Genomic DNA, 17,600 nt, shown 5'->3' on the forward strand with positions numbered 1-17,600 from the left:
GGTAAAGCCGTTTTGGAGGAGTACGGTACTACCATTGTGACAGGAGAATTATATATATATATATATATATATATATATATATATATATATATATATATATATATATATATATATATATATATATATATATATATATATATATATATATAAAAAAGAAGATATTATAAAATTCTCGTGTCACAGTGTTTGTGCTCGAACTCCTCCTAAACGACTCAACCGATTTAATGAAATTTTGTATGTACATTCGTTAGGCATGAGAATAGGTCTTTATCTACCTACTTTTAATATTTATCCTAGAAATAATTTATATAATAAAACAACGTTTGCCGGGTCAGCTATTAATTTATAACATTGCCAGATGAACTTCGTATCCCTCCTAATTTATTTTAACATACCTAGCGCCACCTATTGAATATTTTCTCAATCCAGTCAACAGATATCGCCATCTGTTAGAACCTTTTATAGTAGAGGAGGAGGGGAGAGGGGAGGTTGCTATTTATGTAGTCACTCGAGCGTCATGGAGACCTAGTAGGTTTTGTACATTAGGTAAAGCTGATAAAAAAATAATAAGAGCGTTTTTTTATTTTAGCGGTGGGTTCAGAAACTGCAGCCATTTTAAAGTTTTGAAAAAGAAAATATATTCAGAAAATTGCTTATTTAATAGTTAGGTAAATTATAAATATATTTTAGATAACAAGGACTAAATCATTTAGTTTAGAGCAAAATAAAATATCTGCGAAGCTTAGTTAAGAAAATATGAAGCTTTATTTTTTTATATTTTAAAATGTCCCTTCAGGCTTACCTAACATTTGAATCGTCAGTGCTTTATATGGAAGGTTGTTTGGGGTATACTAAACATCCCCTATCTTAATCTGACAGATCCGACGACATTTCAATATTCAAAAAAAAATTTTTTTACCCACCACGTGAGTAATCTGATTTCCATACCATGATAACTAGACACATGTTATGTCTATGCAAGCCTAATCTGACACGCTCGAGCTACTCCCGAAATCCCCTCTTCCCCTCCCCAACTATTAGTGCTAACAGATAATTGTTACTATCAAATAATAGATACGTGCAATGAAATAGAAAAAAATAGTATACAGTTATTATATTTAGCAATATTCCGCGAAAAAATCCTCAACCTGTAAGTAAAATATGAGTGAGTGTACGCATAGGCATGCGTCACAGCACCTCCTTTGACCTTTTCCACACTGCCTATGCGTACACTCGCATGCAAGAACCTGCAAACACCACCACCACACAAGCAATAATGTTAGCAAATTCGTGTAAGCCCTCTCATCACCATGAAAGCTGAAAACCTCGACGCGCGTTTCGCCCCCACACCGGAGCGTCCTCAGGATGAGGATAGACTCTACGAACAACGTCCGCAGGGGTGGTCAGCTCCCTACTTTTTGCCTATATCGCAGCGGGGGCTAGAGCTGGGCTGTCAATGTAGAAATATTTTAAAACTAATAATTTTTTAAACTGGGCACCCCAATGAGTTATCTGTAGTTGCATTATGTAAGTATCATGATCTGTGTAATAAAAATGTCTGCCATTGTCTTTGTTGCGTACGCGAATTTTTTCTTGTAATTCCGTTCTTTTTTAATTATCCCAATAACTAAACTGTGCTCGTCAATTAACATTAAGTTGAGCTTCGGTTCCACCGTTTTTAGGGTTCCAAATATAATCCAATCCAATTCAAATATAAATAGCCGCATGGCAAAAAGCGGTACCCTTATAGATTCGTCATGTCTGTCTGTCTGTCCGTCCGTCAGATGTCACAGCCACTTTTCTTCGAATCTGTAAGAGACTTTTGAAACATGGTAAGTAGATGTAGTCTGTAACCGCATTAAGATTTTGATAAAAATTGGAAAAATTATTAAAAACTTTAGGGGTCCCAATAGGCACAACTGAAACAAAAAAAAAAATTTCATCTAACCTATGCGTTTGGGGTATGGATAGGACTTCAAAAATCATATTGAGGTTTCATTTTTTTCTAACCTGAATAGTTTGCGAGAGAGACTCTTCCAAAGTGGTAAAATGTGCCCCTCCCCCTCTAACTTCTAAAGTAGGCATGCATGTTTAGTTTTATTAAGTTTTCATTATTCTCTTGTGTAGGTACTATCTGTATCTTCTCTACTCTCTTCATTTCTCAATGTCTTGTTATAGATCTGCTGGTAGAGATCTCTTCTAGAGATAAGCAGTAAGCACACCTATGTACTCTATGGTTTATCTTAAGCTAGTTTTAAAAAAATGTACATAAAGAATATAAGTAAATAAATAAAAAGTTCTCCAGCTGTAGTTCGCGAGATAAACCCTTTCCAATAATTTTACCCGTTTTTTCCACATTTTCCACTGTTTCTTCGGTCCTATGAGTTTTAGCGTAATAATTTAAGCCTTTCTCGATAAATGAGCTATCTATCACTGATGATTTTTTTTAATCGGACCTATAGTTCCTGAGATTAGCGCGTTCGAGCAAACAAACAAACAAACTCTTCATCAGCTTTATAATATTAGTATGCATATATTTTTTTAAATCGCTTGACAAAATATAGTACGGGAGCCCTAGAACAATTTTTTTTTCACAAAAATATTACTTTCGAGTAATTTTTTTGTGAGTAGTTTCATTTTGATAAGACGAACAACATTTTTATTTGCGAAAAATCTTGAAAGTGGTAGCGTTAGCTACCACTTTCATTTTTTCGCACTTTCATTTAATTTCTATCTATCTCTGTTAAGAGATAGAAAGAAATTCAAACTTTGACTTGATGATCCTAAAATATGGATTGTTCTATTTGTAAGACAATATTACTCTTAAATTATATGACTATTAATCTATCAATATACAAAAAATCAGCTTGTTTGGGTTCCGTTTTGGGGTTTAGTAGTCAACCAAGTTTTGTTGATTACAGAACCCTATAACGAATTGTTGTGTTGTTCGTCTTATTAAAATGAAGCTACTCACAATTATTATTTTTAACAAAATAATAATTGTGAGTATAAAATGGGTAAATATTAATTTTAACATCAGAAGAAAATTGACGTATTTGGAAGAAAAATTCTACTAAATTGTAAAAAGTACCATGATGCTGACAACCCTAATATTTGTTTTGATTATATTTAATTATTTAAAACTACCGACGTTAAAAAATTAAAACCGACTTCCAAGGTAAAAACAATAATAATATGAACTAAAAAGTATTAAATAACTCTTACTCTATTATTATAGAGTGCTAAATATGTGTGAGGTCCAGCGTTATCACTTATCATGATAAAAAAACCACACCCCTTCTGTTGATGAATTCCAGCCGCTTTTTCTCAACTTCTTGCTTTAATCTCATCAGTTGTTCGCAGTACAGTTCAGAATCGATGGTCCTGCTTGACTGTAACAGCTCATAATGAATGCCCTTCCAATCCCACCATACACACAGCATTACCTTGTTGCGAGTTAACCCGGTAACAGTCTGTGAAGCCTAACCAGCCGATTGACCACGACCTTTCATAAGAGTACACGTTTCATAAGGTTTCTTTCAGTGAGCTCATGAGGCACCCAAATTGGTGGTGGTGTTTGCATGTACGCATAGTCAGTGTGGGAAAGGAGGGAGGTGCTGTTAAATTTGTAACGCATGCCTTTGCGTACACTCTATTTACTTACAGGTTGAGGTTTATTCTGCGGAATATTGCTGAAAATAATAACATACTACAAAATTTTAAGTTCTGGATTTCCTCAAACAACTGATTCTATTAACTATTAAACAATAAAATATTAATTAAATAATATTGGGACTTTAAATTAAGATGTAAGCTATCCAATCTTTCAAGTTAAAGAAAATTGCACACGGTGTATAAATCAAATTTGAAATCGGTCCAGTAATTTAGGAGTCCACCACGGCCAAACAACGTGACACAAAATTTTTATTATATTATATAAAGATTGTATTCAGTATCTCATTAGTGGCGACGACTGTTTCAGAGGGGTCGTCGAGCCCGGGCGCGGGCGGGGGCGGTGTGGGGGGTGGTGGCGGTGCGGGGTACGCGGGGGGGTACTCCCCGGCCGGCGGGTACTCCCCGGGCCGACACCACGACCTGGTCTCCTCCTCTGACGCCGCCGGCTCCAGGTTCTTCTGGCAGGAAGGTACACCTCCTTACCTCTGATAGCACACGCGCGTTAGACGTGCGATACAGACACTAATATCACTCATCAGATAATAATAATAATTGTGTACTTAGTAAGGCCGGACCGAATGTGGTTTGAACCGAATACAAACTTCGGTCGAACATTCGGTAAAAATGAAAAATTCGGCCAAAGTTCGGTCGAACTTCTGTTCAATTTCGTGCCTCGTTTAAGGCACTTGCTGCAAATATTGCTAGTTTTTATTAATAAATATATTTAAAAGATGTGCCTCGCCCACACTCCGCGCTTCTCCGCGGGGCCGTTAGCCAGCTAGTCATTTGTAATGTAAAAGTAAAGTCAAAATGTTTGTTGTTAGAGAGATTTCTAAGACTTGTTTAGAAGGGCAGTAATTTTTTTTTTTCATTAAGTAAGAAAAATTTCTAAAGCTGGTTTGGTTAGTAAGAAGAGCGGTTTAGTTTTGTGTTTTGTTTGTTTAAGAAACCAAATATTTTTAAAACTATAGTTAAAAAGACCAATCAATGCGAATTCATTTTCATCGATATTTTCATGGAAATAATATATTTTCTCACATCAAAATGTAGCCTATGTCCTTTCTCAGACTCTAGAATAACTATGTACAAAATTTCATTGCAATCGGTTCAGTAGTTTTGACGTGAAAGCGAGACAGACAGACAGACAGAGATACTTTCGCATTTATAATATTAGTATGGATAAATTAATCGTAGCAACTTCGCTCTTTAGGTAGCTTCCTAGAAGGAATTATATTTCGATATAATTGCCACTCATCTGAGCTCGCGTGCATGTATGTTGTGTTACAGATGTGTTTATTCACGCTGGGGTCTTTTAATACCCCAGGTGACCAACCGCGTAACTAAATTTAATTTGATATTTTCATACAGTTTTCACACCGAAATGGATTTCTTTTGTGATTTTCCTTGTATTTTAATAATAAATCAATTAAAATGTACGTGTGTTGGTTCTTATTGTTTTATATTGCGTACAAGAAGTTTTAGATGCACTTTTCCAGAAATGCTTATTTTGCTATGTAGACCAAAATGATGATGATTATTTTTTGGTGATGATAAAAACTAATTGTTGGTATATTTACCATACGTTTAAAGTATTAGAACAGGAAAATGTATAAAATATACAAGGTTTTGGTGCTGAAATTTGTTAATGTTTAACATTCAATAGTTTATATCTTATTTAGACTTAGCTTTTTAAATTTTAATATTCTAAGTTATAGGAAATTTACCTAATATTTCAGTTATCTACACGTTTTACCACAATTTTAAAACTATGCTGTTTTTTTTTAATTTTCCTATCTTACGGTTTCCACTTAAAACTTTTTGAATTCTATTTTTAAATTATGAGTTTTGGTTATAAGTATTCAAAATATAATTAATTTTTTGATTTACCCTGATTAATATTAAAATAAATAACGATAATTTGCAGAAAAAAGTTAAGAAATATATAAATTTATGTAATGACATAAATTTATATATTTCTTAACTTTTTTCTGTTGTCATGTTTTTAAGTCATATAATTTTCGGGCTTTTAAAGACTCCAGGTGACCAACGGCGTTATTTTAAAAGCGCGACCAACCGAGGGTTAATATACCTCTCGGTATATTAACTTTATGGTTTAAACAATAAGAAAAACAAATGAAAATCTCACATTTACCTAATTTAGAATTGTCTTCTGTAAAATTAAAACTGTTTAATGATACCAAAATCAGCCAGATACAATTGGTATAGCCCAAGAGATTTTATGACAAGTTCATACATACTATAATGCGACTTACTTTTTTCCTAACCTATTATGATAGTGCAATGAGTTTCTAAAATACTAGTAACATAGAATATCATTGTGATAGTGCAAGTATAATATATTCTAGTGCAGAATGTTCGGCATTTTAAGGGGGCGACTAACCCTAAAGTGTCGATTTTATAATTCATTTTTATACTTGAAAATAAGCCCCGAATTGCTTCATTTTCTAAAATTTGATACTAAATTATATTTCTGAGAATTCGATCTGAGCAAAAACACGATATCTTAAAATTTTCCCGATAGAAAAAAATCACAAAGATGCATCTACTTTTCACGAATTTTTCGTTTATTGCCATAACCGTGCATTGAACTAAGTTAGTATTTTAACACATTGTATAAAATTCTATCATTGAGAGATCGACCTAGCGGATTTTTAAAATGTTGTATATTTATCGAGTTATTGAGAAAAAACTAATTTGGCGATGAATCCGCGTCGTTCTTTTTCACCTGGCATATGAAAGACGGGCGTGAGTGTGAAGAGAGAAGGACGATGTTTGATTTTTTGGGTTAGTCGCCCTCTTAACCGAAATTCGGCCGAATGACGAAGTTCGGTTCAAGCTGCCAAAGTTCGGTTAAACTTAAGAATTGGCGAAAGTGTAAATGGGTTAAGTATGTTCTTTAAAAGCACATTATGCACATGTAATATTGCGTAATGTGCTTTTAAAGATTTTTTATATTTTGTGCTTGATAACTTTAGGAATTTATGATTTTTAAAGCTGTATATTCAGTATATTATTATACAAATACTTAACACCTAAAGTATTGATGCATGAGAGATTGAAATATTTTTCTAAGTAAGGGACAACAATACTACCACCACATCAAAGCACCCAACTCAGCAAATAGATGGCGCCACCTATCTATGTTTTTGAGAGTGTTGGCGCCTAAGATTTCGTATTATTGTTAAAAATTGTAATACAATTGTTATAAAAATATAATAAACTATAATAATTTATTTTACAAATTATAATTATGTAAAGTTATTATCCAAAAACCGGCCAAGTGCGTGTCGGGCCACGCCGTAATTATTTAGGGTTCCGTAGTACCTCCTAGTTTTTGATAATTAATTTTTTTACGGTCAATGAATATACTTTTATAACGTTTTTACACTACTAACAACATCTGTCATCTCAGTTACGTTCAGAATACGCATCATTAATATGTTTAAATGCGAAAGCAAAACCACGGACAGACGGACGGACTGACCGAAACTAAGGGTTCCTTGTTGAATACGGAACCCTTTTATACGTGGGAGAGCCATGCTATGGCACGAATGGGCCGGCTCGACCGGAGAAATACCACGTTCTCACAGAAAACCGGCGTAAAACAGCGCTTGCGCTTCGCCGAGTGAGTGAGTTTACCGAAGGCCCAATCCCCTACTTTATTCCCTTCCCTACCCTCCCCTTCCCTTCCCTACCCTCCCCTATTACTCTATTCCCTCTTAAAAGGCCGGCAACGCACTTGCAGCTCTTATGATGCTGCGAGTGTCCATGGGCGACGGAAGTTGCTTTCCATCAGATGACCCGTTTGCTCGTTTGCCCCCTTATTTCATAAAAAAAAATACGTTAACTAATTTTTTATATTCATATTTCAGAACAAAAAATTATTAGGACACTGTCCCCGCGTTCCAGATGACGTTAAAAACGCTAACGCTCAAGACCGTAGTTTTTCCCGTTCCGCTAGCATGCGAATTAAGAGCGTCGAGTGTGATACAAACCCAAGTGGAATGAAATATGGAACGTTTTGAGAAAAGTTTAAAAAAAGAACATATAATATTTTTTTATACCTACATACGTTGAACAGAACTTGGATATTACGATCCTTTTCTTGAAGTCGTAAATAAAAGTAATTGTTTATAGTTACATTTATTTTACAAATAAAATACATAATAATAATTATATTTGTTTCGATTTTAGTATTAAATTTTTTTACTTAAGTAATCATATTTTAATATAGTTAAACTTTTATTACATTTCAGTTTTCACATAGAATCATATTTCAATAACAAAACCACATAGTTATTAATTTGCATATTGACTATTGTCACATAAAGTAACAATACCGCGTAATGCTAACTCAACAGGTACAGGAGAGATGAAAATTAGTATTATATTTTATAAGAAATCATTTGACCTTTCATTTAAAACAAATTTTTTTTCAATGAAAATATTTTATTACTTAAATGTTATTTAATATACTTACTTACTTATTTCAATTAAAATATTATTTGTACATAATGAAATAATATGATTTTTTTGTCTCTACTCTCTTCTCAAAACTTTTTGAACATGGCTTTCGCGATAAAGTTACGTTAAAATTAAAAAAAAAAACTAGAACGCCCACTTTGACCCATCTTCGTCGAGGGTCGTTTTGAGCGAAATGATGACGTCATGAGTGACGTTATAACTCATAACCGCGATCGAAACGACCGCGGTCGTCAAATGGAACGGCAAAAGGGGACGTATTGAGCGTTTTGGTCAAAATTAACGTCTACTGGAACGCAGCCGGTACAAGTTCATCCGAAGCTACAATAAGCGCCATCTAAAACATTTCAATCACTAAAAGTTTGCCCCCAACGAGGATGCTATTATCGAAATGTATAACCAGGCGGCGCTAACATACTCACTATTATTTTTAATTTTGTCTCGTAATTTAAGCGATATCTGCGGAAAAAAATAAAGTTTGCTAAAAAATATTTTTAGCAATATTCCGCAAAATAAGCATTATTTCGCGGAATATTGCTAAAAATAAAAACAAACTTAATTTTAAGCTATGGATTTCCGCAAGGTAATGCCTGATTCTATGAACGATATCTGCAGATTTTATAATATACTTAATATGAAAAAAAAACATGTTTTAAAGTACACTTTTCAGTGATTTTTTTTCTATCTATGGACGCTTCACACCACGTCAGTCTGGCCCCTTGGTAAGTACTTGAAGGACTTGTGTTACGGGTACCAGGCAACGGAAATATATTTAATACTTTTCTATCATACATAAAGGTATATTTAAGATTTTTATTATATTGAGTATACACATATTTAATACACATCCATGACCCAGGAACTTTGAAAACTTTTTTGTTCTGTCGGCGGGATTCGCACCCGCGAAAGGGGGGGGGGGGGGGGGCTTGAGCTACCGACAGCCCACCCACTGAGCCACAGAGTGAAATAAACCGAAAGTCGTGTGTTTTCGACGGCACAATCAGAAGTCGATAGGTATCAATCGCTATTTTACCGAGCGTTGCTCGGTCAAAATACATATAAAATGACATTTTCTAAATCATTTCATTTAATGTGTGTGTTGTTGTGCAGGTGGATCGTCGAGTCCGAACTCCGGCTACGTGGTGGGGGGGAGCGGGTACTCCCCCCCGCGCCGGCACGATCAGGTCTCCTCCTCCGACGCCGCCAGATATCCCTTCTGGCCGGAGAGTGAGTATACCGCTATTACACTATATGCACGTTAGAAGACGCTTAGGCCGTGCTGCAGACAGCCAGTAGATCGGCACATAGAATATATAAAAAAGAATATGATTGAAGGTGCCAAAATATATAAATAGCTTGCCTAAAGCATATATTAAGTCTATGGCCTAAAGCCATAAAAGAAATCATGAAATAAAATCACTGTCATTATTAAAAAAAACTCAAATATTTTATGTACTCCTTGATGTTAGTTGAATGATTGTAATTTAATAGTACCTAACAACCTACAGTATGTTAAGATCCTATTTATATTATATAATATAATAAATTTAATATATATTATAGAATGTTTTCCAGAGAAATTTTGGAAAATGAATCATAAAATTTTTTTTGTAACACCATTTTCTCGCCATGTATAATAATTTCTAAAATTATTTTGTGAGAAATAAAGTCTTAAACCTTAAACCTTAAAATATAGGATCGGTATAATTACCTCTAAGTATCATCATAATCATAATATTAATACGCGAACGAAAAACTTTGTAACCCTTTTTACGAAAAATGGAGATACGTAGGTGCATGAAATTTTGCACAGTTATTGTTTATAATATTATGGTGAAGGAGTGCATCGAACTAATATTATTTTGAAATTATGCTTTTATCATACATTTTTTTAACAAATAAAACATTACACACACTACAACACACCTACATGAGAAATGACAGATTTTTGAGTGACAAACCCATACATACGAATTATACTCTTTTATTTATGGTTGAAGTCTGTTGACAACAAGTTGACAAATTGAAAATGGATTATAGTTTTTTTAATTGAATCTTAGATACTATTAGACAATGCTTACACGGCCAGTCTGAGATAGCTGAGTCCCAGAGACGAGAGTTGAAAGAAAATATGATAAGGTCAAATTTTTTTTACAAGTTAAACGTAGTAGTACTAATGTCGTTGAGACTAAGGTCGAATTTCGACCACTGGGCGATCTCTAGTAGGTATTATTATGTAAGTACATGTCAAAAAAGTTACAACGTTGACAGTGGATCGAATTGGTCGTGAATGTGTGTGTTCTGATTTTTACACTTTATTCATGCTTTAATATTTATTTTCAGTCGGTGTGAAAGAAGAGAATGCTTCGAACCTGGTCACGAACGGAGCCCCGTATTCAAAATGTTTCATGTAAAAAGTGTCAATAGGTTTTACTTTCATAATAACCACAACGGTGGCAATCTGTGGATGTATTTTTTAGTTTTCCTGTAAATTATTAAGTATGTAATTCGTTAATTCTATTTACTTCGTCTCTTCGACTGGTCTCGATCTACATTGTACCTAAATATTATATTTGGGAGTATTTCGTCAATGTAAAAACAAATTATTGATATGGTGTAGAAATATAATGTTATTTGTTTGTTTTATTTAAATATAGGTAGGTATCCTAAATGTATAATTGAATGTATATTATATGTACTTGCTAGCGGTTAAAACGTGGCGCTTTATTGACTAAAATTTCCACCACGATTATGGTTATTTATGCGCTGTCTTTACTGATACGTCGGAAAAGCCACTCGATAGAAAATAACAGCTACATGAATTAGCATGAACGTGGTGTACCTAAAAGCTGACTCAAAACAAGATGATAATATCAATAATTATTCATCAATCGTCCTAACGTCGAGCTTAAGCTAGGTACAAATTCTTTTTTGAATGTATATTGTATAATTTGGCACTAGGACTAGGCTTATGAGATTTTTTCTAAGTAATTGTTATAATATGAATCTAAACGGAATCTCAAAAATGTCCCACCGATATTTATGTAGGTGCATATATCGAGTGGAGTTTAGGCAGGGCGAATACGAGGCTACTTGGATGTTTGTGATTTAATACAAATGAATGTTAAAATAAATACAAATAATTTACTAGTTATAGTGTGAGCATTGGACGAACTCAGCCGAGTTTTAACTTAATTTTCGGACGTCATTAAGATCTTAAGACTGTTAACATAGGTACTTATCTATTCGTGACCGAAGTTCACATGCATTTTATATAAATTTATTATATTATATTGAAAATAAAGTCCTCGATGTTATTCAACGGCGCCTTTCACTTCAGATAACTGACGAAACATTATCCTCTTCATTCAGAATATATCTAAGCGATTCGCCAATCGATCAGTGTCTTCGGTACCTTTTGTCGAGTGATGTTTCAAAAGTATCGACAAAGAAACGTAGTGAGTAGCTAATCAGCACCCGTAGCATGGCTACAGTAGAAATACGAACGTATAGACAAACAGTGGAGATAAACTGAAGGTGCCGCTCCGATTTTATCTCCGCTGTTTGTCTATACTTTCGTATTTCTAATAAGTATAGCCATGCTCGGGTTTAATCAGTATCAGCTCTCTCGTTTTCCGTTATTGAAATAAACGGCCAAGTGCGAGTCGGACTCGCGCACGAAGGGTTCCGTACCGGTATAGAGAGAAAGTAGACCAAAAATTGTGTTTTTTGTATGTGAGCCCCCCAGCTGCCGTGGTATGACTATAATGCCGTTAACTACCAAAACCTACTTTTGAGTTATGAGCAAAAAACGCGGTAAAAATTTAAACCTATGTAACTCCTCAATGACAAAACCGATTTGAGATCGAAAAGCACCAGAACATACATAAAAGAGATACTTATTATCTATTAATATGTGATCTTCTAGAATTTCTTTATGAATAATAAAAAAAACCGTTTTTCGTTTTAGTTCATCATTAATGTTTCTTTCTTTCATCTATAATTTGACTTAAATGCCGTTACGTATACCTTAACGGCATTTTAGTGTTTCTATTCCTAATAAAAACGTTGTCTATTAAAACACTACAAACATTTTCTCATAGGTTTAGTTAAAATGTCGTTATAGTACATAACCCTGATTTAGTTTAATATCAAGTAATACAGAACCAACTTATGTTAGTCTTTAGTGCTGTTATTGGTATTTTACCGCATTTAAGTCTAGTAAGCTACAATATGTATATGAATAACTCCACTCATTGTTCCGCTAAAACGCCGTTACACTATTTACTTTTTACGTTAACGGCGTTATAGCGATACAAAGCGAAAAATATTGCATTGTGATATTTAACTATACGGAGTTAAAGTATTAAATAGGGATCTTATTTTGTAATAAATTAAAACCCAAGTTAGTAAATCACAATATTTATTATGTACTTTATTGAGCATCTTAGATAGCTCTATAGTATATCTGGGAGCACGGCAGTGCTCCAGCCAAGCTTTTTAGCAAAGGCACGGCCGTACCATACTTTTCTCGAAGCGGTTCGCGGCTTTTTCACACCCCATTTATCTTCGATGTTTACAAAGCTAGGAATTTAGAATTTCGGTGACTAGGAGTAAGTATTAAAACTAGCATAACCTCAAAATTACATAACATTTCGATAAATAGTTTAATAGTTACGGATGATCAAAGTAACTACATTTTGTCACTCACTGACTGACAGATCATCAAAATTCTAAGGTACTTCTAGCAGACTTAGAACCTTGAAATTTGCCAACAAGGTAGGTCGTTATCCACAATGAAAGGAAATATTATGAAACTGGCCAAGTGCGAGTCGAACTGGCGTACATAGGGTTCCGTACCGTAAATTTGTATGGGAGCCCCCTTAAATCACAAGTTTATGTACTTTTTATTACTTATTATTAAAGTGGAAATACAATTAAGTATTTTCTGAAATTTTCAAAAACCTCACTTTTACCATTATGGATATAGGGCAAAAAAGGGCAAAAAAACGTGTTTGTTGTATGAGACCCCCCATTAATCATTCATTTTATTTTAGTTGGACTATTAGCTTTTATAGCGACAATAAAAGTACATAATTTGTAAAAAAAATAAAATATCTAGCTATTGCGGTTCTCGAGATCTAGCCTCGTGACACACTGACGGACGGCAGACAGACAGCGAAATCTAGACTCATTAGGAATAGGCTCCCGTTTTCATCCTTTGGGCAAGGAAGCCTAAAAACTGAAAAGTATAATATAACTTTATTAAATAAAAGAAAAGAATTTTATTGTTTGTGGCTTTGCAAGAACATTAAAAATGAGTTTTGACTTCATAATAATTATTTTACGTACAAAAGGAAAAATAGTGAACAAAGTTAACAATGAAACTATGATAATTAAATTAGATTAAATCTCAAATCAGAACTGCGAATTACGATGTACACTCCATACTCGCTCGATAGATGGTGTAGCACTCCCTTTATATCGCGGTATCGCTTGTTTGCGGAGTATAATTATTATGGTTTGAAAAAAATCCGGAATAGGTCGTAATACTCAATCGAAAGTAACATCGATGCACGAATAACCTCTTGATAGTTCAAAAGTTATCCTGAAATTCTAGGCTATCGTCATAGAATTTGTACTTTGTAGAAGTACCTACCTGTTATTATCAATTAATTTTACGACATAGAATATATACCTAGAGATAGAGAATGTGTGCTAAGCTAAGTACAGAAACGTTTTAACGTGACCTGAAAAGAAAGGAAACCTTAAAAAAAGAAATAAAATCCCACCAAAACATTAAATGTTAAAAGGAGCCAAGCAAAATATTGCATAATATTGCATAGCCATGCAATATATCTATCGTAAAAAGTTTTCAGATCACATTCAAGCCAAGCCTGAAGGCTTGGCTTGAATGTGCTTAATTAATTTATAATTCATATTGTGTATGTATTTTGGTGTGCAATAAAGAGTTTTATTATAATTATTATTTTGTAATTTAAATCAACATTCAGTGAATTTATATATATAGTTTTCTTTATTTTATAATTATTATAGTGGCTTGGCAATGAGCACTAGAGAAATAATCAGCGACTGATTGGGTATTTATTGGGTACAATCGTCGACATGCGTCATTACATACGGTACTAAAAAACACTTTACGCTTGCCGTTTGTGTAAGTATGAACTACCCTAAATATGAAGTTTTATATTTGTTTTTCTTGTGCTCGTTGCCGAGCCACTATAATAATATATAAAATAAAGAAAACTATTGATAAATTCACTTAATGTTGATTTAAATTACAAAATAAGATGAAGGCTTGGCTTGAATGTGATCTGAAAACTTTTTACGATAGATATATTGCATGGCTATGCAATATTTTGCTTGGCTCCTTTTTACATTTAATGTTTTGGTGGGATTATACTTACAACTAATTTGTATGGACGCTTAGCTCTTTACTTAATACAAATATCACATTAATTGGGTGGCTAAGAGGCACGATAACATTTCTACATAATAATATTATAATTATAGCATGCTCTTAAGACGGCCGTTTTTAAGTCTTTCTGTCTCAAATAAAAACAACACAACTAAATAAAATAAAACTTACTGAAACTACAAAATACAAATCAAGTCAAAATTATCAATTCGACGTGTACATGTATGTAATATTTCCAGAACTGTTGTATAATATTATATCAATATATGACAGCTTCTGAACAAATGTGGCAAATTTCAAAAGTGTATGTATGTATATGTATGTATGTTTTGTGCACGCATATCTCCGGAACCACAAGTCCGATTTTAGTGATTATTTTTTATTGTAGTAGGTATTGTTCAACTTAGTTTATTATTATTATTAGGAATACTGCAAGTTTGTTTTTTGAGATAGGGAATTTTAATTCTTAATTGCGTAAGCGCATTCGGTAAGCGCCTGCGACGCACTGAATACTCCTGACCTCTGACTGCGAAACTAGGATGTCACCGGGTGAGATTATTTAACGGCATTATAGCGTATTATTGTGAGATAGCGACATTTAAATCTAATATTTAATTTAAAATATGTTTTATTTCACTTTATAAATGCCGTTACTGGCTCGTAGCGTTCATTGAGTAAAAATATAAATGTACTAAATGCTAAGCTATAATGCCGTTAAGACTCGTTAGTCACATTTAAGTCTAATTTTTTCACTTTACGGCATTATTGTTTAGCAAACATAAAGTCCTGCATTAAAAAAGAGTTACAATAAAATAGTTAAAGTACTTTAATCACTTTACAGTGTACAAAATACCGTATAACGGCAATCTAGTGAAACAATCACAAGAAAAAAGTATAATAAAAATACAAGTTAATGAACATTAGCGGCTATATTGACTCCCAATATGACTTAACGTCATTTAAGCGTATTACATGCACAAAAAAGGGTAATATAACGGCATTTTCATTATTATTATTTCCGAAACTATTCAACTTATCAGAAAACCGCTTATATAGGTCGATAGAGAATTTTTTTCTTATTCATGTACAGTCAAAACCTGAAAATCGACCAAATGTCACTTAACGGCATTTTTGTTATACCACGGCAGCCAGGGTCACCAATGTGGGATATGCGTGGCCGCCACAAAGGATGATCTTCCGACCGAGCGAGGTGGTATGCCCGGTCAGGCCGAAGCCCATGTGATACGTATCAGCTGTCGTATATATACCCATGCGCTCAGAAAACTTCGATAGCGCGATGCAGGAATGTTAGGCGAATTGTGGGTACCGCCACAGGATCCTACATAAATAAAGTTTATAAAATGAAAAAGTATTACTTTAATTTTTTATTAAGTAATGTGTTACAAAACAATAGTACAGGTTCCCTAGAATAAACTTTTTGATTAATATCAAGCTATTTTTTCATAAGTAGCTTCATTTTGAAACGCATTTTTAATAGAACAAATCATATTTTAGGACTATCAAATCGAAATATTAAACATATTTATCTCTGTTAGCTACCACTTTCGCAGAGGAAATTGTTGTTCGTTTTATCAAAATGAAGCTGCTTACGAAAAATTACTTTGATAAGTAGTAGGTACTTAATAAAAAAAAAAGTTCTAGGGAACCGGCACTATATTAATAATACTTTTGTATTAAAGAGATATTTTGTAAAGAAAATTACATTAATTCCCTTGTATTAACCTCTACCACTTTTTTGTTAGTAAGTACATAAAGTTATTAACAGGAGCATAAAGCTGCGTGTTACAGAGGGTACACAAGTTTAAATATCTAGGACATATGCTGACTTCCGACCTCAAGGACGATGACGACATAGAAAGAGAACGAAGGGCGTTGTCGGTTCGTGCTAATATGTTGGTCCGCAGGTTTGCGCGCTGTACGAGGTCGGTCAAGATTACTCTTTTCAGAGCATTTTGCACGACCTTTTACACGTGCAGCCTGTGGAACACATACACGCTTAGGGCCTACAACGCTCTTCGTGTCCAGTTTAACAACGCATTCAGAATGCTGTTGGGGCTTCCCCGCTACTGCAGCGCTTCGGGGATGTTAGCTGAGGCACGCGTTGATTGTTTCTACGCCACTATGCGCAAACGATGCGCGTCTTTAGTGCGAAGAGTGAGGGGGAGTACCAACAGCATTCTTACTATGATAGCCAGTCGACTCGATTGCCCTTATGTGCGTTACTGCTGTGCCATATCTAACGGTATGGAGCAGAGGTGATGCACAATGTAGTCAAAATAAGTATTATTATTTTATAAACTTATAAAGATAATTTTACTAACATAATTTATAAGCCTTTACTAACAAATGAGTCTATGTAACTTGATTTAATAAACTATTTCTATTTCTATTCTTCTATAAAGCATTATACTTAAATTATTAAATAGTAATAATGGCGTTTTTTATTAAGTATGAAGAACAAACAAACACGAAGTGATTAATTTGCACAAGACAATTAATGCACCACAGTAAACGCATCGGATCCTGTTACCGTTTTTAGGGTTCCGTAATCAACAAGGAACACTTATATTTTCGGTCTATCTGTCCGTCTGTCTGTCTGGTTCTCCGCGGTTTCGGTTAGAGAATAGCCTACAAAGCCGAAATTTAAAATTATCACGGCTAAGAAGACTTCATAAGTTATTGAGAAGTACAAAGGAATTTTTCGTTCAAATTCCTTTGAATGTAACTGAGATGATGTTGTTAGTAGTGTAAAACATGTTATAATTCTTCATTCATTGATGATACAAAACTTGTCAAAAACTGGCGGTACTACGGAACCCTCTATTGTGCGTGGCCGATACGCATTAGGCCGGCTTTTTCGCTTTACATACATTACATCCGTACATTTCACTCTGGCAAATAAATGATTATTATTATTATTATTCCATTGGTCATTTGTCACTCGCAAACGGTACGCGCCATT

The 17,600-nt window shown here is 34.0% G+C and overlaps 1 protein-coding gene across 2 annotated transcripts in view; it reads left to right on the top strand.

The window, feature by feature from the left end:
* Positions 1 to 11,681, top strand: part of LOC121739093 (forkhead box protein L2-like) — a 63,342-nt gene extending 51,661 nt beyond the window's left edge. For both annotated transcript variants that reach the window (XM_042131415.1, XM_042131416.1), the window contains 3 exons: positions 3,983 to 4,144; positions 9,289 to 9,405; positions 10,522 to 11,681. In XM_042131415.1, coding sequence (XP_041987349.1) covers positions 3,983 to 4,144; positions 9,289 to 9,405; positions 10,522 to 10,592 — 350 coding nt within the window. In that variant the 3' untranslated portion in view covers positions 10,593 to 11,681. The remainder of the gene's footprint in view (positions 1 to 3,982; positions 4,145 to 9,288; positions 9,406 to 10,521) is intronic.
* Positions 11,682 to 17,600: the final 5,919 nt, after the last annotated feature.

This window comes from Aricia agestis, chromosome Z, assembly GCF_905147365.1.
Source record: "Aricia agestis chromosome Z, ilAriAges1.1, whole genome shotgun sequence".
Classification (NCBI taxonomy): Eukaryota; Metazoa; Arthropoda; class Insecta; order Lepidoptera; family Lycaenidae; genus Aricia; species Aricia agestis.